This window comes from Microtus oregoni, unplaced genomic scaffold, assembly GCF_018167655.1.
Source record: "Microtus oregoni isolate MIOR12 unplaced genomic scaffold, Mior012 000003F_ref0000135, whole genome shotgun sequence".
In the NCBI taxonomy this organism is placed as follows: domain Eukaryota; kingdom Metazoa; phylum Chordata; class Mammalia; order Rodentia; family Cricetidae; genus Microtus; species Microtus oregoni.
Genome location: NW_024543062.1, coordinates 19885004 through 19903568, shown reverse-complemented (window position 1 = coordinate 19903568; position 18565 = coordinate 19885004). Strand labels below are relative to the sequence as shown.

Genomic DNA, 18565 nt, shown 5'->3' with positions numbered 1-18565 from the left:
TCGTTTGAATAGTCCCTGCCTCCTGGCTCCCCTGTACCCCTCTAGCTCCTTCCTCCCATGAAACTGCACCTCCCTGGCCCCACCACTCCTGGGCTGGCCCAGTTCCCACCTCCTAGGCTACTGAGACAGGGACAAACTGGCTGAAATCTAGGTTGGGCCATAGCTAGACTGGGGAAGCAAGGTCTCCCTGCCTGCCACTTCACACAGAAACAGGCAGAGGCCTCTGAAGGCCACTGTGGTCTTTCCAGGAAAGACTCTCAGATGGTTTGACACCCATGTGTGGGGACCCAGACTATTACCCAAGCAGGGCTCCCTATCTGGATGCCCATCCCCTCACCCCTGGCATCTGACCACACGTACTCCACTGCCCCAGACATAGGACATGTAGGCCGCCGCCTCCTTCCTGTTCAGCTTGTACACCTGCTGCAGCTTGCGAAGGAACACCTCCGCCTCCTCTTCCTCATTGGCGAAGCTGCGCACGGTCTTCATGGCGCTGATGGTTTCCTCGGCTGTGGTGCTGGCTCTGGCCAGGGCACTCTGGACCTCCTTGGAGAGCCTCTGTGGATAGGAATGGGCAGGACAGTCTCACTACCCTCCTGGACCCACCTCCATCCCAACTGCCTGCCCCAGCCCCAGCCCCACTTCCTTCTGATAGGGCAGACTCCGAGAGCAGACCTCAGTGGAGCTCTTGGGGTGCCCTTTCTGAGGGCTGGGTCATTTTTTTTTAGATGGCTAATTTCTTCAAGGCTCCACCCACTTGGAGGTGGTGCCTGAGGTGGGCAGAGATTGAGGCCAGCAATACTGCAGCAAAGTGAGGGCAGGGACAGGGAAGGGAACAGGCTCCATCCCAACCTTTTACTTTTCCCCTCAGTGAGAAACTAGTGGGAATCCATGACCAGAGCTGAGGAGAGACGGCCTTTTCCAAGGCTGGAGGTTGAAGGAAACGTGTTTGCACAGGGGAGAGTCCCAGAGCCAGGAACAGAGACTCACTAGCTGGCCTGGAGCTCCTGCTCTTGAGTCCCTTCCCCAGCGGCGCCTGAGCCTGTCTAGGGGCCTAGACTTGCATGTCTGAACTCTGGAGCTCCCACAAATCTAGGAGCCAGGGAGAGTGAGCCCAGTTAACAGGCAGTGGCAGAGCAGACTGCAGAGGCCTCATACTAGATTACAAGCAAGGCCCAAGTCACCATCTCCCTTGAAACTCAGAGTCAACCTCTGCACTCATCACCTGTCACTTCCCTGCATCCCATCACCTACCCACAGCCACACTCTACCACAGAGCCCCGTGTGTGCAATCCTGAGACAGTCCGCTCTCCTCAGGTCCCGACAGCCACCCCCCACTCACAGCCACCTGCCTCACTCTGCTTTGGAGGCTTTGGAGTGGCGGTCCTCAAGCCCAAGTGCTGGGATTGCAGGTGTGAGCCACCATGCCCGGCTGATACCACTGCTGTGATTACCATGACCTGAGGCCAGTTGTCACTTGACATGAGCTCTGAAGGTGGGGCCTACTTCACTGCTTCTCAGTGCTGGACACAGTTGGTGCTCAGGAAATGCCCGATGACCAAATGAAGGCACAAATGAACGCATACTACTTCCTACTTCCCAACAGCCTTGCCTAGCCCCCAAGGCTCTTGAAGCAGACACAGGTACTGCCTACCTTGTAGTACTTGCCGTAGATGTTGGACACCATCATGATGATGGGGAAGCCCATGAAGGTGACCAAGGAAAGCTGCCAGGACAGGCTGAACATGAAGACCACCACGCCTGTGACCTTGACTGTGTTCCTCAGGAAGATGTTGATGTTCTGGGAGACCAAGTCGCTGACCATGGTGGTGTCAGAGGTCAGGCGGGAGATGAGATCCCCTGGAACACAGGCTGCTCAGCCCTCTGTGGCAAGGAAGCCCAAAGCTGCCAGGGTGGGCACAGGGGACGCTAAGGGGCTTCTGAGATGGGCAGTGTGAATCACATCTTTCCTGCCATGCTTTCTGGGAATGATAGAGGGCACTTCTGGAAGGCTAGGGAGCCAGACCCAGCCCCTAGTACCATTTTTTCTTTGTTTTGTTTGATGCCAGGTCTCAAGAAGCCCAGGCTGGCCTTGACAGAATCACAGGTGTAGGCCACCACATACGGTTGCAACATCTTGCCTCCCCTCTGAGTGGGAACAGCAGCTGAATGTCAGCTAAGAAGGGCCAGCTTGGTACCACACACTCATCACAGAGAGATTTCAAACTTATTTCTGCTAGCAGTCACTGGCAAGAATGGGTAAACACCCTCCATGCCCGCCTTAGAAATAGCCACCTGAGCTTGGAGAGGAACACATAGCAGGTGTCTCACACAATGTGGAGAACTGGGCCAGGGGCCTTGCAACAGCCATCAGGTGTGCTGATGGGGTGGGGAACAGGCCCCAAGGGACAGGACTGGGCTGGTCTCTTGTTCCTTGCCCCACCTGGGCTCCTCCTATCTGCAGGCCACCCTCAGACTGAACTGGCACCCACTGAGAGGCCTTGCCACAGCAGAGACCTTAAGTGGCCTGGTCAGGGTCCTGTGGTAACCACAGCTCACCCCAAAACTTCCACAGGTGGTTTAACACCCCAGGGCTCCACCCTGAATTGGACCATAGGAAGGGCTAGCAGAGCAAGCCATGCTGCTGTTGGGTCCCACAAAAAGCTAGCTCTCCCTGGACACCCAAAGTCCCCAGGAGGGACCAACCTGTGCGGTTCTCATCAAAGAAGCTTGTCTCCTGTGACACCAGAGAGCGGAAAAGACAGTTCCGGAGGCGAATGTTCAGTCTGGCAAATACGAGGGTGAAAATGCCGCCCCGAATACCTGCGGCCAATGAGCTGATTGCAGATGAGAGACGGTATAGCTGGTGTCCTTCCGGCAGGCAGCAGCCACCACCCACTGACCCTCCCCCAAAGGAGAGAGGACAGGCCACTCTGTAGGGGATGGCGTTGGAGTCTAGACCCCCTCAATCCCCAGTAAGTCCCTCAGCAAGGGTGAGGGATTCAACACTGTCAGCAGATTCTTCTAGAACAGCATGGGAAGCTAGTCCTTTGGCCTGCATATGCTCAAACCAGCCAGGGAGGGAAAGCATATCCTTAGGGACTGGTGCCATCTTCAGAGACAAGAGAGTGTGGCTTTTAGGTGTGGCCCAACCAAAGGGTTCAAAGCTACTCTGGGACACTGCCATGGTGCTGAGCTGCTACTGCACCCTGCTGCCCTCCCTCCTGGGTTGGGTGGCTACCTGCCAATGGCCAGCAGGCAAACGACGACGACGGCTGTACTGAACTGGTCCATGCTCTTCTGGATCACAATGCTGTCGATGGCCCGGCCTGTGTAGTAGGGCAGGAAGGTCTCACCTGGGGAAGACAGGACGGGCTCAGGGGGAGCACACAGGTTGCTCATCCAACCCATGGTCTATTCTGCCAGTGCCTGCTTGCCCCTACAGTGGTTAATCTGTCAACTCGATGAGATTTAATTATCATGGGCATGGCTGTGAAGGAGTTTCTAGACAGGATTAGCTGTGGTGGGAAGACACACCATAAATGTGGGCTCTAGTATTCCGTGACTGAATAAAACAGAGAAGCCGAGCACCAGCGTTCATCTCTGCTTACAGACTGTGGATGCCACATGACCGGCCGCCTCATGTGCCTGCGCCATGACTTCCCCCATGATGGGCTGTACTCTCAATGGCGAGCCAAGTTCGACCCAGAGAAGAAAACTAACAGCTACCCCCCTTCATAGAAAACACTGTGACCCATCTACCTGGCCCGAGCTGACGTTGACGACACCTGGGCATGGAGCACATGAAACCACCTCACTCCCTCCAGAGTAGGGCCCGTCACAGGTCCTGCCATCACCCATTCCACACAGTTCATCATCAGCTGAGAGGATGCCAAAGGTGATTTCATTCGTCTGGGTGGAGAGTCTACCTTCCGGGAAGGTCTAACCGGGAAGACCTTGCTATTCTGACTCCAGACCATGCTGGTCCCTCCCCTCTGAGGGGTGGAGCTCTGCAGCTGGCAGGGTGATTCCTCACCCACAGGCTTCCTGATCTTCAACCAGCTGACTCAGTTGGTCCCAGAGCAAGGAAGGAGAATGGCTGAGATTCAACCCAAGTTCATTCATGTTATAGATCACATATATAGGAGGTGGGGCTTTGAGGTATGTTTTCCTCGGAAGCTGGGATGAGCATCTGAAAGCCCTGCCCTTCCTTTCCTGTAGCTGCTGGGGGACACAGTGCCTCTCTCCAAGGGCACAGCCTTGCTCACCTTGGATGCAGACAGCAACCCTCACCGGACACCAAACCTGGCAGCACCTTTTATTTTTAGCACTAGGAATGCCCTGCTCTTGGCTACTCCAGCCCTGACAAGCTCCAAGGCTGTCAGATTAATGCTGTGCTAAAACGCCTGCTTCCCAAGAATCTGGAGTGCCCACCCTCACAAAAATGTTTGGTGCAGAAGCATGGGCCCTCAAGGTTGGGTGCCTGGTTCCTCTGGGTGTCTTCCCTGAAGCTCTTTGTACAGGCTGAGCCAGGCTTGAGGCTGGACACAAGGTAGGGGCTTACAGAACTGCACCTTGCCCTTCCGTGCGGCTCTGGCGCCCTCTGCTGGACATGAAGCAGAAGCCTCGAGCAGGCTATCCAGCTCTAGCTAGATGGGGTCTCTAGCCACAACTGGATTTTAACAGCTGCAGCTCCGACTCAGTTTACTCATAGGGAAGAAACCATCAGTGAGTTCCAATGATGATGGGCTGTGTGGTCTTGAGTGCTGGAGGTATACTGCAAACTCTTCTGAGGAAATCTGTAAGCATCATGGACAATCCAAATTCTACACCGGGCTTAATTTCTCAAATCTGACTGCTGTTGCTGCCTAGGCAGGTCCCACTCTGCTCCGAGTTGCCCATCTTGCCTGGTGTCCCAGGGATTGCTCCCCACTATAAAATTCACTCAGATCTTGTCCCTCTCAACACGGTCCATTTATTCCCAACTCACCTAGAGCAAGAAAGAGCCAAGGTCCTTGCAATGGCTCATGGCTTCTGCCCCAACTCTCTCTGCTCCAGCCTCGCAGCCTTGGCTGCCATGTTAACAACCAGGTGCCTTCTGTTTCAGGACCTGTGAACACTAACCCTCTGCCTAGAACACATCTTACCTCAGACATCTGCTCCCTCATCTCCTCCAAGTCCCAAATGTCACCCGGTGTTCTTATGGCTTTGGTATTTTTGTTCTTGCTATTTGTGGAAATGACTTCTTTCTACAGAGGCGGAGACTGGAGCGCCCAGCAGTTACATGCTCATCGCGTGCCCATATTTCTATACAGTTAGTTGAGATGCCAAGAAATTCAATGGAAGAATCCTGATTTACAGTGCTTGGGAGCTGAGGCAGGAGGATTAGAAGTGGAGGGTCAGCCTCAGTGACATAAGACCCTGTCTCAAATAGCAAAAATAAGCAGGTATGGTATAGCACATGCCTATAGTCTCCACTTGGGAAGTGGAGGCAGAAGATCAGGAGTTCAAGGCCAGCCTGGGACATGTGAGGTCCTGTGTGAAAAAAAACAAATAAACAAGAGCTAATGAGTGGGTGAGGTGCTTATCATGCAAGCGCGAGAATCCGAGGTCCGACCCTGGCACCCACATACACAGCTGAGCTTGGTGGCAGACGCCTTTGACTCCAGCACTGGGGAGGCAGAGGCAGGCTGATCCTGAAGCTTGCTGGCCAGTGAGCCCAGCTGGACCGGTGAACTCCAGGTTCAATGAAAGACCCTGCCTCAAGAGATTAATGTGGAGGGTGACTGAGGAAGACAGCTAACGCCGACCTCTGGCCTCCACATGTGCCCACACAGGTGCCACAGACACAAAGAAAATAAACTCGAAAACAAACAGAAACGAATCCTGGGCTGGTGAGATGGATCAGTGGGTAAAGCTCTTGCCACCAAACCTGACAACCTGAGGACCTACACGGTGGAAGGAGAGAACTGACTCTCTCTTAAGTGGTCCTCTGAGCTCCACTCACAGGGCACAGCATACGCTAAACCAGCCCCCTTCCCCAAATGAATAATAAAAATGTGATTAAAAAAAAAGCCAGGCGGTGGTGGCCCATGCCTTTAATCTCAGCACCCGAGAGGCAGAGGAAGGCGGATCTCTATCTCAGTGAGTTCAAAACCAACCTGGTCTACAGAGTTCTAGGACAGCCAGGGTTATACAGTGAGAACCTGTCTCAAACAGATGAAACAGAGAGGCGGGTGCATTGAACACTTCCCCACTTGGTGGCTGGGGGCTTTTCTTTTTGTGTGTAGGCCATGAGGGTACAGAAAGGGTCAGCGCAGACTGTGGACTGAAGATTCGTGTTCACGGTGCCTCACGCCTACTCCGCACCTGGCCAGGTGCCCTGCTTGTCCCCACATCCCACAGCAGGGTGAGAAACAGGCTTAGCTCGTCAGAATCGGTCCTGCTGGAGCCTGACTCGGACTGAGCCCTTGGCCTGATGGAACCCTGAAGGCTGTCAGAACTCAGAGGCACTGTAGGACAGTTGTACCCCTGGGGCATGTCACAGCAAGCCACAGGTTCACCGTGGGCACAGGGACAAGGTAATGGAGTGACATCTGGTGCCAAGGATCAGGACCTGGAGTGAGTCAGAGCTGGCAATATCACCAACAGTGACTGAAGGGCACACAAAGGCCAGTCAGAAGAACCCAAGATGGCGTCCGAGAGAAGCCAGGGCTGTGATGCAAGTGCAGAAGAAAGGTCAACCGGAAAGGTCAGCCTGATGCTGGGTCACTCAAGGTCAGTGTGCTTCCTGCGTGCGTGGATCTGTCTGGGGCGTTTTATCTTCTTAGCTCATTGACCCCAACATCATGGGGATGTATGCTTTGAATTTTACAGCTCCTCAAAAGCTTGTATGATCGCCCCCACCTGGGACACGGTGCAACCTTGTAATACCTCCTTCCTGCCCATGCTGGGGCAGAGGACCAGACCTACAGCACCAGACAGTTCATTGCAAACAACGTGCAGGGGTGGGGAGGCAGTGCAGTCTGTATGCTGGGAGTTATTCTGGGAAACACCAAAAGCATCAGAGGGGACTAGGACTTGGGGGAGATGCTCCCCATGTGCAAAAGCTGGCCAAGGCATCATGTAGTGATAACAATAATACTGCTGCTGGGGAGGCAGAGACAGGAGGATCCCTGGGATAATGCCAGCTCCTCTAGCCAATCAGTGAGCTCCAGGTTCAGTGAAAGACCCTGTCTCAAAAATCAGATGACAGCTGCTGAGGCCAATACTCAGGTTGACCTCTGACCTCTACGTCCATACACGAGCACATATGCATGTACACACGGGTGAGGGAATCAATGGTCTCCTGTCCACGTGGGAGCCTCTAATAACCTGTGGTTAACCATGGGCAGGACAACAGGGCAATCGGGTAGAATTAGGGAAACACACGGCACAGTTTCTGCCTTTCCATATCTTTGTTTTGTTCTTGTTGCTGCTGTTGTTTTTTGGTTTGTTTGTTTTGTTTTTTGAGACGGGCTTTCTCTGTACCGCTCTAGTTGTCCTGGAACTTGCTTTGTAGACCAGGCTGACCTTGAACTCAGAGACCCACCTGCCTCTGCCTCCCAAGTGTTGGGTTCGATGGTGTGCACCACCATTGCCCAGCTAGGTTTTTTTGGGTGGGAGGTGGTGGAGGGTGGTGGGGACTGGTAGGGGGAGGGGTTTGGTTATTGTTATTGTTGTTTTCTTCTTATTTTCTTTGTATTTTTGAAATAGGATCCTACTATTTGCCCAGGCTGGCCACAAACTCTCAACAATCCCCCTGCCTCAACCTCTCAAGTGCTGAGATGACGAGGTAAGATCCCATACCCATTCTTTCTGGATCTCTGGGAGATGTGAACCATCTAAGTAATAGCATGTTTGTGGGGGAAAAGAGGTTGCTGAGCAGCCTGAGGTGCTTCTCAGGGTGGGCCAGATCCAAGACCCCACTTACCCAGAGCTGCAACGATGAGAAAGAAGGAGGCGGCAACTAGGAAGGCCACATCAGGCTTGGTGTACGACAGCAGCTTCTGTAGTGTGGCCCCGGATGCCTGCTCAGCAGGGGCCCCACCCTCCCCATGGAAGCCCTCAGTCCCGGGCTCCAGGGCCTCAGCGTCTGGCCGCACAGTAGAGAGCAGCCCCCATAGCAGAAAGGAGGCGGCCAGCGAGATATAGGTCCACACGAAGAGCGCCCAGAACCACGGGTCCCGAATGGGCCTGCGCACCTCTGAGAAGAGCAGCAGTTTGGCCATGGCATAGATGCCCACGAAGAGGCACACGAGGGTGATGACGAGCCACGAGGCCCGCAGGCGCCGTGGCCCCAGAGCGCTGTTCTTGGCCACACCGATGGTCGCCCCCAGCAGCAGGCAGCTGCGATACAGGCAGGCAGCCCAGAGGTCCAGCACCGAGTCAAAGATGTTAAAGTGTCGGATGTCTTCCAGCAGGCTGCGGTCCAGGTGACTGAAGGCATAGATGGCCGTGGTCACACCGACGTCCATGCTCACGAAGGCCAGCGTCACTACCACCGCCTTCCACAGTCGCATCCTGCTGGCTGGTGGGTGATGGGAGCAGGCTGTAGCTCACCGGGGCAAGGCCATCATCATCTGCTGGGCAAGGCCACACCTGCTGGGCAACACAAAGATCAGGGCAAGAGGTGTGAGTGTGTTCCCAGGCTGCAGGACCCCAAGCCAGTCTGGTAAGCAAAGATGTCCTGGGGTGCTGGAAGTTCTTCTCGTGCAAGGAATGTCTATTTAGCATCTGTTATAGGCCTGTTCTTTGTGTTTGGGATTGAGAATGAGCAAAAATTTAACCAGGTTGCTAGGCGGTGGTGGCACACGCCTTTAGTCCCAGCACTTAGGAGGCAGAGGCAGGTGATCTCTGTGAGTTTGAGGTCAGCCTGGTCTACAGAGTGAATTCCAGGGCAGGCTCCAAAGCTACAGAGAAACCCTGTCTTGAAAAAAAAAATTGAGTCAGGCATGGTGGCTCAGGCCCATAATTCCCACACTCCACTTCAGAAACCGAGGCAGGGGACTGCACTGAGATTGAGTTTAAGGCTATCCTTGATTACAGAGACATACACACCCTCATTTAAAAAGCAAAACAGAAAAATGGCATCAAGGGGTGTCTCAGCGGGCAAAGCAATTGTGTGAGTGTGGGGATCTGAGTTAAATGCAGGGCCCACACAAGCCAGACACAGAGGGACACACTCTTCTGTAGTCCCCAGGGTGGGGTGGGGAGCTGTGCTAGAGACAGTGGGTCCCTGGAGCTTACTGACCAGGCAGAATCGATGAGCTCCTATCTCTCGACACAAGGTGGAGGGCTAGAGAGATGCCCACTGTTAAGAGCAGTTGTTAACGGTGCTCTTGCCGAGGACCCAGCACCCATATCAGGTGGTTCACAACCACCTGTATCTCCAGCTCCAAGGGATCTTCTCCCTTCTAGACTCCACAGGCTCCTGCACGCATGTAGTGCACAATAAACTCATACAGACATAAATATATTTTTTAAAATGTGGAGAGCAATGGAGGAAGACACATCAACCTTGGAAGCACACATGCATGCACACACATGCATGCACACACATCTACCGCCACCACTACCACAAAGAGAAACACAAAAACCAAGACCAACCACAAGGATCCCTGCCCTATGAAAACGACCTGCCACTACAGGAGGGAGATTAAAAAGGGACTGAGGGGCTGGAGAGATGGCGCAGAGGTTGGGTGCACTGGCTGCTCTTCCAGAGGACCCAGCTTTGATTCCTACCACCCACATGGTAACTCAAAACTGTCTATAATTCAAGTTCCAGAGGCTCCAACATCCTCCTGTGGCCTCTGTGGACATTGAATGCACATGGTACCCCATACATATCGGCAAAATAGCCATACATATAAAATACAAGTAAATAAAACGAAGACGACTGGTGCTGAATAATAATAAAGGTGTGTGACAGAGAGAGAGGTGTAAACAGGGGGGTGACATTTGAGCAAGACTCAGAAGAGGAGAGGGAGCCACGCTTGGTGGTATAGGCCTGTAATTCTGGCTACTAGGGAAGCTGAGGCAGGAGAATCGCAAGTTCAGGGCTAGCCTGGGCAACTCAGTGAGACGACCTAGTATCAAAAATAAAGGAGAAAAGAAAGTTTAGATCAACTCAGAGATAGAGTTCTTGCTTATGTATGAGGCCCTGGTAATGTCCAGTGTGTGTGCTTGCGCACACACACATAGAAACAGAGAAACAGAGACAGAGGGAGAGAGGAATTGCCCCAAGGGTATATGGGGGAAGGCATGTTGGACAGGTGGAATAGAAGGCCAGAGCCCCTTGTAGTTGAAGGTAAGGACTCGGGCAGTGAAGGTGGGTGGGAATGAGGATCCCCTGGAGGACTTTGTCACCACTGAGATTAGCAGAGCTCAACAGATGGCCAGTCTCGACCGCTGCGTTTGCACAGGTGGTGGTGAAGTTTAGTGCGTGGGCACCAGGCCTGGCAAGGCTGGCACACACTAGCCACTGCTGAGAGCTGCGCACGTTGTATCTCGACTCACCTTTCCCTTCTCAGGTTCCATGGCAACCCAGAGGCCTTTGTGTCTGCTTGGAAGTTTCCAGAGTCCTCACATCCAGCCTAGGTTGGCCCTCACTCCTCGCCTAGACCCCCTTGTCTTTCTCTGGATTTTGCTGTTCACGCCATGCCACTCGAGTTCCTCCCACAGAGCCCCTGAGGACTCACTGAGGCTGGAGGGCCCGGAGCTTCAGGGACTCTGAGGTGTGGGTCTTGTGGCCTCAGGTGTTTGTTTAAGGTAGGTTTAGGACAGACTGGGGGTGACCCCAAGTACTATCTCCTGATCAGATCTTCCTAAGAGGGGGCCGCAATGAGTGACAGGAGACCCGACCTGAGTGGCACCTTTCCTCCATAGTTCTGGTGGCCATACCATGGGGACTGACTTTGAGCTATAGTGTGATCTAACCTTATACATGAGGCTGTATCCATTTACAACTGGGGAAACTGAGGCATGGGGAGACAAAGTCACCTGTTTAAGGCACTCAGTCAACATGGTCCCAAAACAAAGCAGGACAGGAGCCCCTGTGTGAAGGACTCCCGCACCAGGGTCCTCGCCTGTGTGCACTGCACACCTGCCATGCAGCAGGCATCTAACAATTGCATTGCATGCTTATGGAATGAGCCAACTCTCCACCACCTGCTTTGCATGCGCTAGAGTATCCTCGAGATGACTCTGTGAGGTTTGCACTGTCATCTCCTCTGTGCAGCACATTGAGAAAATGAGGCCCAGAGAAGTTGAGAATTTGTCCAAGATCACACAGCTGGTGAATAGCAAAGCAGTAACTTCTGAATGCAACCGACATGAACAGGATGCGTTCCTTTAAGGAAAATAGTGGGCATCACTGGAGGGCTCAGTCAAGAAGCAGAGGTGGCAATCATGAGTTGGCATCCTCTGACAGGAACATGAGCAAGGCACTGCTCTAAGTAATTTCCATACATTGATGCAAGACTCCCATGAAATGTATTCTAATTTTAGTTTAGATACCTGAGGCACAGAGAGGTCAAGTGACCTGCCTCAGGTCACACAGCTAGGCAGAACTCCAAAATCTGTGCTCCACACCTCTATACTTGATGGCAGTCTCTCCTAGGTGGATGTGCCCCCAATGCTGCTAAGAGGGGTGTATATCTGGCATGCAGAGAGGGCAGGGAGGGTGATGGCCCCATCAGTGCCAGGCAGATTTGAGTATGTGTCAGAGCTATGGCTTGATTAGTCAGCATCTGCCTTTCCAAAGGGAGCCAGGGCCAAGTGGGGTTAGTGCAGAGAGAAAGGATGAGACAGGCAGGCACCCGTGCCCAGGCCTTCCTCCATCCCTGCCGGGTCCGAGCTGCCAACGCAGCTCTTGGGCTCAGTCTGCTGCAATGCAGACGCCTCAGGGAGCATGAGTGGGTGAGCTCCACTCAGAGCCCAAGGAGGGAAGCTCCTGGCCCAGTGCCACCCAGGCCTTCTGCCAGGCCAGGGCTGATCTCACAGGGCCTGCCAGATATCCAGCTGCTGCCTTCCTGCGGTGGGCACCAGGGGTCCATGGCCCCTAGGAAGGAGCCAGAAGTGAGACAGAGGACTAGCCAGAAGCCCAGAAGCTAGCCAGCTAACCTCTGTCAGTCTGTGGAGATTCCTTCCTGACAATCCGACAGCCGAGGTAGGCAGCTGCCCACCTGGGAGCTACATGTGCTCATGTCCACTGGAGAGAACACTCCAGATGTCGGCACCACAGGCTAGCTGAAGCCCTTCAGCAGGAGGCAAAAACAAAAGCCTGGGAAGGAGGAAGGGGAAGCGTCTGGGGTACTCCGGGCAGAGCACCACAGAACCTAGGGTACCCTCCCTCCCGGGAGCTGCATCCATCTCCTCTAAACCCCCAGGGAGCAGAGTCCAAATCAGGGCAGAGCAGGTTATAGACCTGGGGTGGTGCGGGGGCAGGGTGGCAGGTTACTCTGCCATTAAATAATCCACAGAGCAGAACGGAGAGGAGGACCACAGCACTTAAGGCTGGAAGCTGGGAGGACAGGGAGGCTGCTGGGAACCACATGCCTATCCTCCATCCGTCCGGACTCCGAGGACACACAGCTAGGTGGAACTGGAGGGCAAACTGTGGGCACACAGGTGATGTGCATGGCCCAAGAGACAAGGGCAAGATGGTGGCCAGAGGCAGAGCAGGCCTTGCTCAGGGGCCAGTAGGGGCCAGGAAGACAGGGCACATTGCCTTGACCCAAATGTTAAGGCATGGCACGGGACTGGCAAGTGACCCCAGCACGCCCCAGGATGGTGCTTTGTTTTGGTGCTGGGTGTAGAACTTGAGGCCTGGCTTGCTATGCAAGCACTCTCCCACTAAGCACCATGCCAAGCACAGGCAGCCTTGTAGAAAGGCCTTTTCTTCCCAGTAGAGATTGCCTCCAGCTGTCAGTGTGGGCAAGGGTTGTCAGGAACAGCCAGGAGAGAAGTAGCTACCATCACCACCACCACAAGTTACCAGTCTTGGGTCTTCCTTGGTACCTATACCTCCCAGTTCCGCGACCCGGTGCCCTGGGAGGCTCACAGCCACCAAGCCCATTAGAGCGCGAGGGAAGCCCAGACTTTACCCTCTGTTGGCGGGGGAGGAAAGGCGCTCCCAGCGTAATTAGGAACTGCAGGGAAAAGGTCCTGCCTCAGGCGGCTCAAGTGGCTCCCATTCACCCCTCACTCTGCTGGCTCGGGGAGGCGGGTCGCTGCTCTCGGCTGGTACCGACTGCCCTAGTTGCTCTGGGGTCTCTGGAGAACAGGACACACCCAGGCTGGGTCCACATAGCTCCATCCCGACTCCCGCCCTTGCTCGGCCCCACCACATCCCACTGCTGGGACTGGCACTCCGTCGGGCGCTGCCAGGTGGCCTCAGGGAACCTGGTGGCAAACCAAGCAGGTTCTGACACCTGTCCCCACGCATCTGCAGCAGGGGCATGGAGGCCACCCATCTCCAGGGGGTGGAGCGGAGGGCAGGGAGGCGTCAGCCGCGCTCGCAGCTATCTCAGTTAACGCAGGACGGCGAGGAGGCGCCCCTGGGACCTCACAGGCCCGCTAGCCGGCAGGGAAGGCTCGGCCCAGGCTAGGCCTGGCGTTCAAGCCCTTCAGAGGTCGCCGCCAGCTCCGTGCCGAACCCCGGGCCTCCAGGGGCTCCTCTAAACGCTCCTCACAGGGTACCTGCGGACAGCGTCGCAGAAGGGTCAAAAACAGCCGGCTTCCCGATGCGGAGCGCCGCAGGGCTGGGGGCGGCCCTTACCTGCCACCAGGTGAGACGTGGGAGGGGGACACGCCGTGGCCGGCCGGGACGCAGGAGCCCGCCTCTCACCGTGTCCTCGCCGCGCACCGGTCCTCTCCGCACGCTGAAGGCGCTGCGCCGCTACAAGGTCGGAGCCCAGCCCCGCCGCCCGCTGACGGGCGGGCGGCGCCGGGGGCGGGGCCTCAGGCAACTGGGCGGGACATCCTGGGTGAGGCGGGGCCTCTGAGGCAGGCGCCCGCAAGGCCTCCGGGATGGGCGGGGCCTCAAGGGAAAGTAGGAGGAGCATCCTGGGTAGGGCGGGGCCTCGGGAAAGAGGAGGGAGGGGGACACCTCAGAAGGTCGGGGCGGAGTCACAGGGCGGGACCTCCGAAGAAATGGGCGGGAAGAGACCACTACTAGGGGCGGAGCTTCAGGGGAAGTGGGCGGGACATCCTGAGAATAGGGACCGAGCCTCAGGGATGGGACGGAGCTCTCGATTAAGATGCTGGAGGACCGCCTCAGGAGCGGTCAGGAGAAGTAGGCGGGACATCCGGGGTGGGTGGATCACCTTGTGAGGCTAGAGTAGGCGGATCCTCTGTAATGGGGCGGGCTTCTGTGGCAAGGGACTATAGGTGTCTCCTGGGCTGAACCTCCCAGGCTGGACCTGAACTCAAACTTCAGCACCTGCTGCAAACCACCCGACTTTAGGTCCTGAGGGCTCGATGCTCTGCACTTGGACCAGGCCTCAGCGCATATTCAAGGAACAGAAATACTCTTTAATGGCTTCTTTTCCTTGAAGGCACAGCCTGCCAGCCCTGGACGATATGGTGGGGTTATGATCCTCATTCTTTCGCTTAGCTATCTATCCACAAGTCTTTGTCGAGCTCCTACTGCACACCGTTTGCCGTTCTAAGCATTTGAGATCTGGGCATAGATTTATGCATCTATAGTCCCCGATACTGGGGATGCTGAGGAAAGAGTCATTTCCGCTGAGGAGCTCAGGGCCAACCTGGGCAACACAGACCCTGTCTCTTAAGAAACCAAGAGGACCCAGTCAAGATCTCTGTCCTTCTGGAGACACAGTCTAGTGATGGAACCAGACAGTATACGTAGGAAGCAGATTGTACCTATTAGAAGGGAGCACATTCTATGGGAAATAATAGTCGTTTATGGACAGTGCTGGGTAGTTTAATCAACTTGAACTTCAACTGAGGAATTGCCTCCATCAGACTGGTCTCCCTGTGTGGGTGGTCAGCCTCCATCAGACTGGTCTCCTGATGTAGGTGGTTAGCCCACTATGGTCAGTGCCAAATGATCCTGGGTGCTGGTGGCACACGCCTTTAATCCCAGCACTTGGGAGGCAGAGGCAGGCAGATCTCTGTGCGTTCGAGGCCAGCCTGGTCTACAGAGCGACAGGCTCCAAAGCTACAGAGAAACCCTGTCTTGAAAAAAAAAAGCAGACTAAACAAACCATGAAGAGCAAGCCAGCAAGCAGGGTTTCTCTATGGCCTCTGCTTTGGTTCCTGCCCTAACTTTCCTTCAAGCCAGGTGGTGGAAGCACAGGCCTTTAATCCCAGCACTCGAGGCAAAGACAGGTGCTTCTGGGAGTTCAATGCCAGCCTGGTCTACAGAGTGAGTTCCAGGACAGCTACAGAGAAACCCTGTCTCAAGAAACACACACAAATACACACACACACACCAAAAACAAAAAACAAAAAACCTTCCCTTCCCAAGTGGCTTTTGGTCATGGTGTTTTATCACAGCAATAGGAACTCTTAACTAGAACATGACCTATGCTGAGTGATTCTGGGTGCTAGGAGTACTGCAGTGGGCAAAACAGACAGAGTGGAGCAGGCAGCAGACCCACCAGGAAACATAAAGATGCTAGGCAGCATTAAGTGCAATAAATAAACCAGGGCTGGGATGTTTTTCAGTGGCAGGGCACTTGCTTAGTTGGTGTGCATGAGGCCCCAGGTTCCTGCACCAGTACTGCAAAAACAAAATAAACCCCAGTGATGGGGCTGACACGGCTTGGGACAACCTTAACTAGGAAGGCTGCTAGGAAAAGGGTAAGCCATGAGAGAACGGGGTGCATGAGGATCAGGGGATCTGGGTAGGAAACAGTCTGGCCATTCCAGGAATAGAAAGGGTTCATGTGGTTTGATCTGAGCCATCAAAGTGGGCAGTGAGCTTAGGGTCCAGAGAGGTCTTCTCACATCCACCCATTCTCGAGCACAGAATTGAAAATGGCCTCTGCTAGTCTCACGGGATAGTCTCCTGGGAGGGGAATTTGGAATAAAGATTTCAAAGTTGCTTTTGTTTTGCTCTGTTTTTTGTTTGGTCCGGTAGGAATTTCTTCTCTTGGTGGATTCATGGGAAGGAGCTAAGATCTGGTTGACAAAAAGCAACGATGGCAAGGGATTGGAAATACTCTACACGCCTGCCCACGGGGAACTGGACTGATAATTAGTCATCTATCAGAGAATATCTGGGAGCAGGGAGGAAACACACAGGGGCAGAATTTCTGGTTACACAGGGGTATTAGGGCCAATACCTACATCCCATGAGCAGAGTTCAACAGTGTCTACTTGTGTTAACAGCGAGTGGACACTTGTGCTTGAAGAGAATGTTTTGCATGGGTGGTTCTGAATGCTTGAGTGACCCAGCCAGGCCCACATCCCATTCATTGTGTGGCCCCCGGTAAGGGACTCTGAGCCTATTGGAGAGAAAGTGGGATAGGCACTGCAGTTCTGTGCAGGAAGTTTTGTATGACCAGCAGTGTAGAACGGTGAGGGTCCAATGTAGCAAGGCCTGCCAGGACAGCAACCCCCCACCACCACCACTGCTGTTGTAGAGCGGTTTTCTCCAGTTTAAAGTTTTCCATCAAACTGGAGAAACATGACACATGATGTTTACAGGGAGCTCACACAACCAGTTGTTCTTTTTTTTGTTTTTTTGAGACAGGGCTTCACTGTAACTTTGGAACCTGTCCTGGCACTAACTCTTGTAGACCAGGCTGGCCTCGAACTCACAGGGATCCGCCTGCCTCTGCCTCCCAAGTGCTGGGATTAAAGGTGTGCTCCACCACCGCCCGGCTCTCAACCAGTTGTTCTAATGGGAGCTGGTTAAGCTCAGGGACTCATCAGGAATACTAAGTCCTGCCCTCCCCGAGAGAACGTAAGCTGTTAAGACTGCTGAGTCGAGTTCAGATACCCAGAAGGGGCTGAGAGCAGCAGAGCTGCTGGAGGATGCAGAGACCAGCTGGGCTACCTGCAAAGGACACTGAAGCCCGCCTGCAGGCTGTGTGCTGAGCTCAAGCTTTTGTGAGTGAGACTGTCACCCATGCTTGGGTGGGCTTAAGTGATGCAGCTGTCATGGAGTCGTTTCTGCTCCTGTAAGGAACCCCAATATAAACTCACTGGCTCACCACGCTGGATCTGGGTGGTTTCTGTACTTCAGTTCCCTACCTGGAGTGAGCAGACCAATATCTAAGTTGACGTTTACTCACGTCTCCCCAGGAACAGTGGCACAACAGTAAACAATAACAGGAACAGGGCCCAGTCACTTTCAGGAACCGTGGGATGGCTCTGAACCTTCATGCACCTAATAGCACGGAAAAATGCAAGCAAGAACTAACTGTCAGGGCTGCAGAGGTGGCACCGAGGATGCTTTCCTAGCCTGAGGCTGAATTCAGCCCTTGGAACTCTGGGTGGTGGGAGAGAACTGCCTGTAGCTGGTCGTCATCGTCTGCCTTCACATTCACACACACACACACACACACACACACACACACACACACGAAAACACACATACATACACACATAAAATAAGTAAAAATGCAATAAAAACAATTTGTAAGGGCTGGAGAGATGCCTGCTCTTCCAAAGGTCCTGAGTTCAATTCCCAGCAACCACATGGTGGCTCACAGCCATCTCTAATGAGGTCTGGTGCCCTCTTCTGGCCTGCAGGCATACACACAGACAGAATATTGTATACATAATAAACAAATAAATATTTAAAAAGAATTTGTAAAAGTGATGATAGGAAGTCAGATGTGGTGAATCCCAGCACTCGGGAGGCAGAGGCAGGTGGATCCCTGTGAGTTTGAGGCCAGCCTGATCTACAGAGCGAGTTCGGGACAGCTCCAAAGCTACACAGAGAAACCCTGTCTCAAAAAACAAACAAACAAGTGACGGCAGGAGAGTACATGGGCTTTGCTGTGCACTCATCTACACGGGGCTCTGCCGCTGCACCCCAAGTTTGCAACTTCTCCTGATTCCTATAGGCCGTGTCTCTACATAGCTTGCTCCCACTGCCAAGGACAGGTTTCCAAAACCTGCACCGTTTTCCATGAGATCTAGTCTACTTTGCTGTTGCAGTGAAATACTGTCTTGTTATGCAGCTCAGGCTGGCTTTGAACTCATGAGCTTCCTTTTCAGTATCCTTTCTGCTGAGCATCCAGGACATAAAGCCACTTCCAAAGTGGTTACAGAAATGGTCTTGGGAAATGCAAGCTGGTATAACCCCTTTGGATGTCAGTGTGGTGATTTCTCAGAAAATTAGGAAACAACTTTCCTCAAGACCCAGCAATACCACTTTGGGGTATATATCCAAGGATGCACAATCATGCCACAAGGACATGTGCTCAGCTATGTTTGTAATAACTTACTTTGTCATAGCCAGAACCTAGAAACAACCTAAATGCCCCTTGATCGAAGAATGGATAAGAAAAATGTGGTACATTTACACAATGGAGTACTACACAGC

At 53.8% G+C, this 18565-nt stretch overlaps 1 protein-coding gene across 2 annotated transcripts in view; it reads right to left on the bottom strand.

Annotated features, from left to right (window-relative positions):
• The window catches only part of Abcb9 (ATP binding cassette subfamily B member 9), a 32811-nt gene extending 18831 nt beyond the window's left edge, over nt 1-13980 (bottom strand). The window contains exons 1-6 of one of the 2 annotated variants that reach the window (XM_041648884.1): nt 13820-13980; nt 7973-8643; nt 3242-3356; nt 2707-2837; nt 1655-1860; nt 361-558 (exon numbers count right to left, since the gene is read on the bottom strand). In XM_041648884.1, coding sequence (XP_041504818.1) covers nt 361-558; nt 1655-1860; nt 2707-2837; nt 3242-3356; nt 7973-8561 — 1239 coding nt within the window. In that variant the 5' untranslated portion in view covers nt 8562-8643; nt 13820-13980. The remainder of the gene's footprint in view (nt 1-360; nt 559-1654; nt 1861-2706; nt 2838-3241; nt 3357-7972; nt 8644-13819) is intronic. The other variant, XM_041648883.1, reaches the window with a different exon arrangement.
• Nucleotides 13981-18565: the final 4585 nt, after the last annotated feature.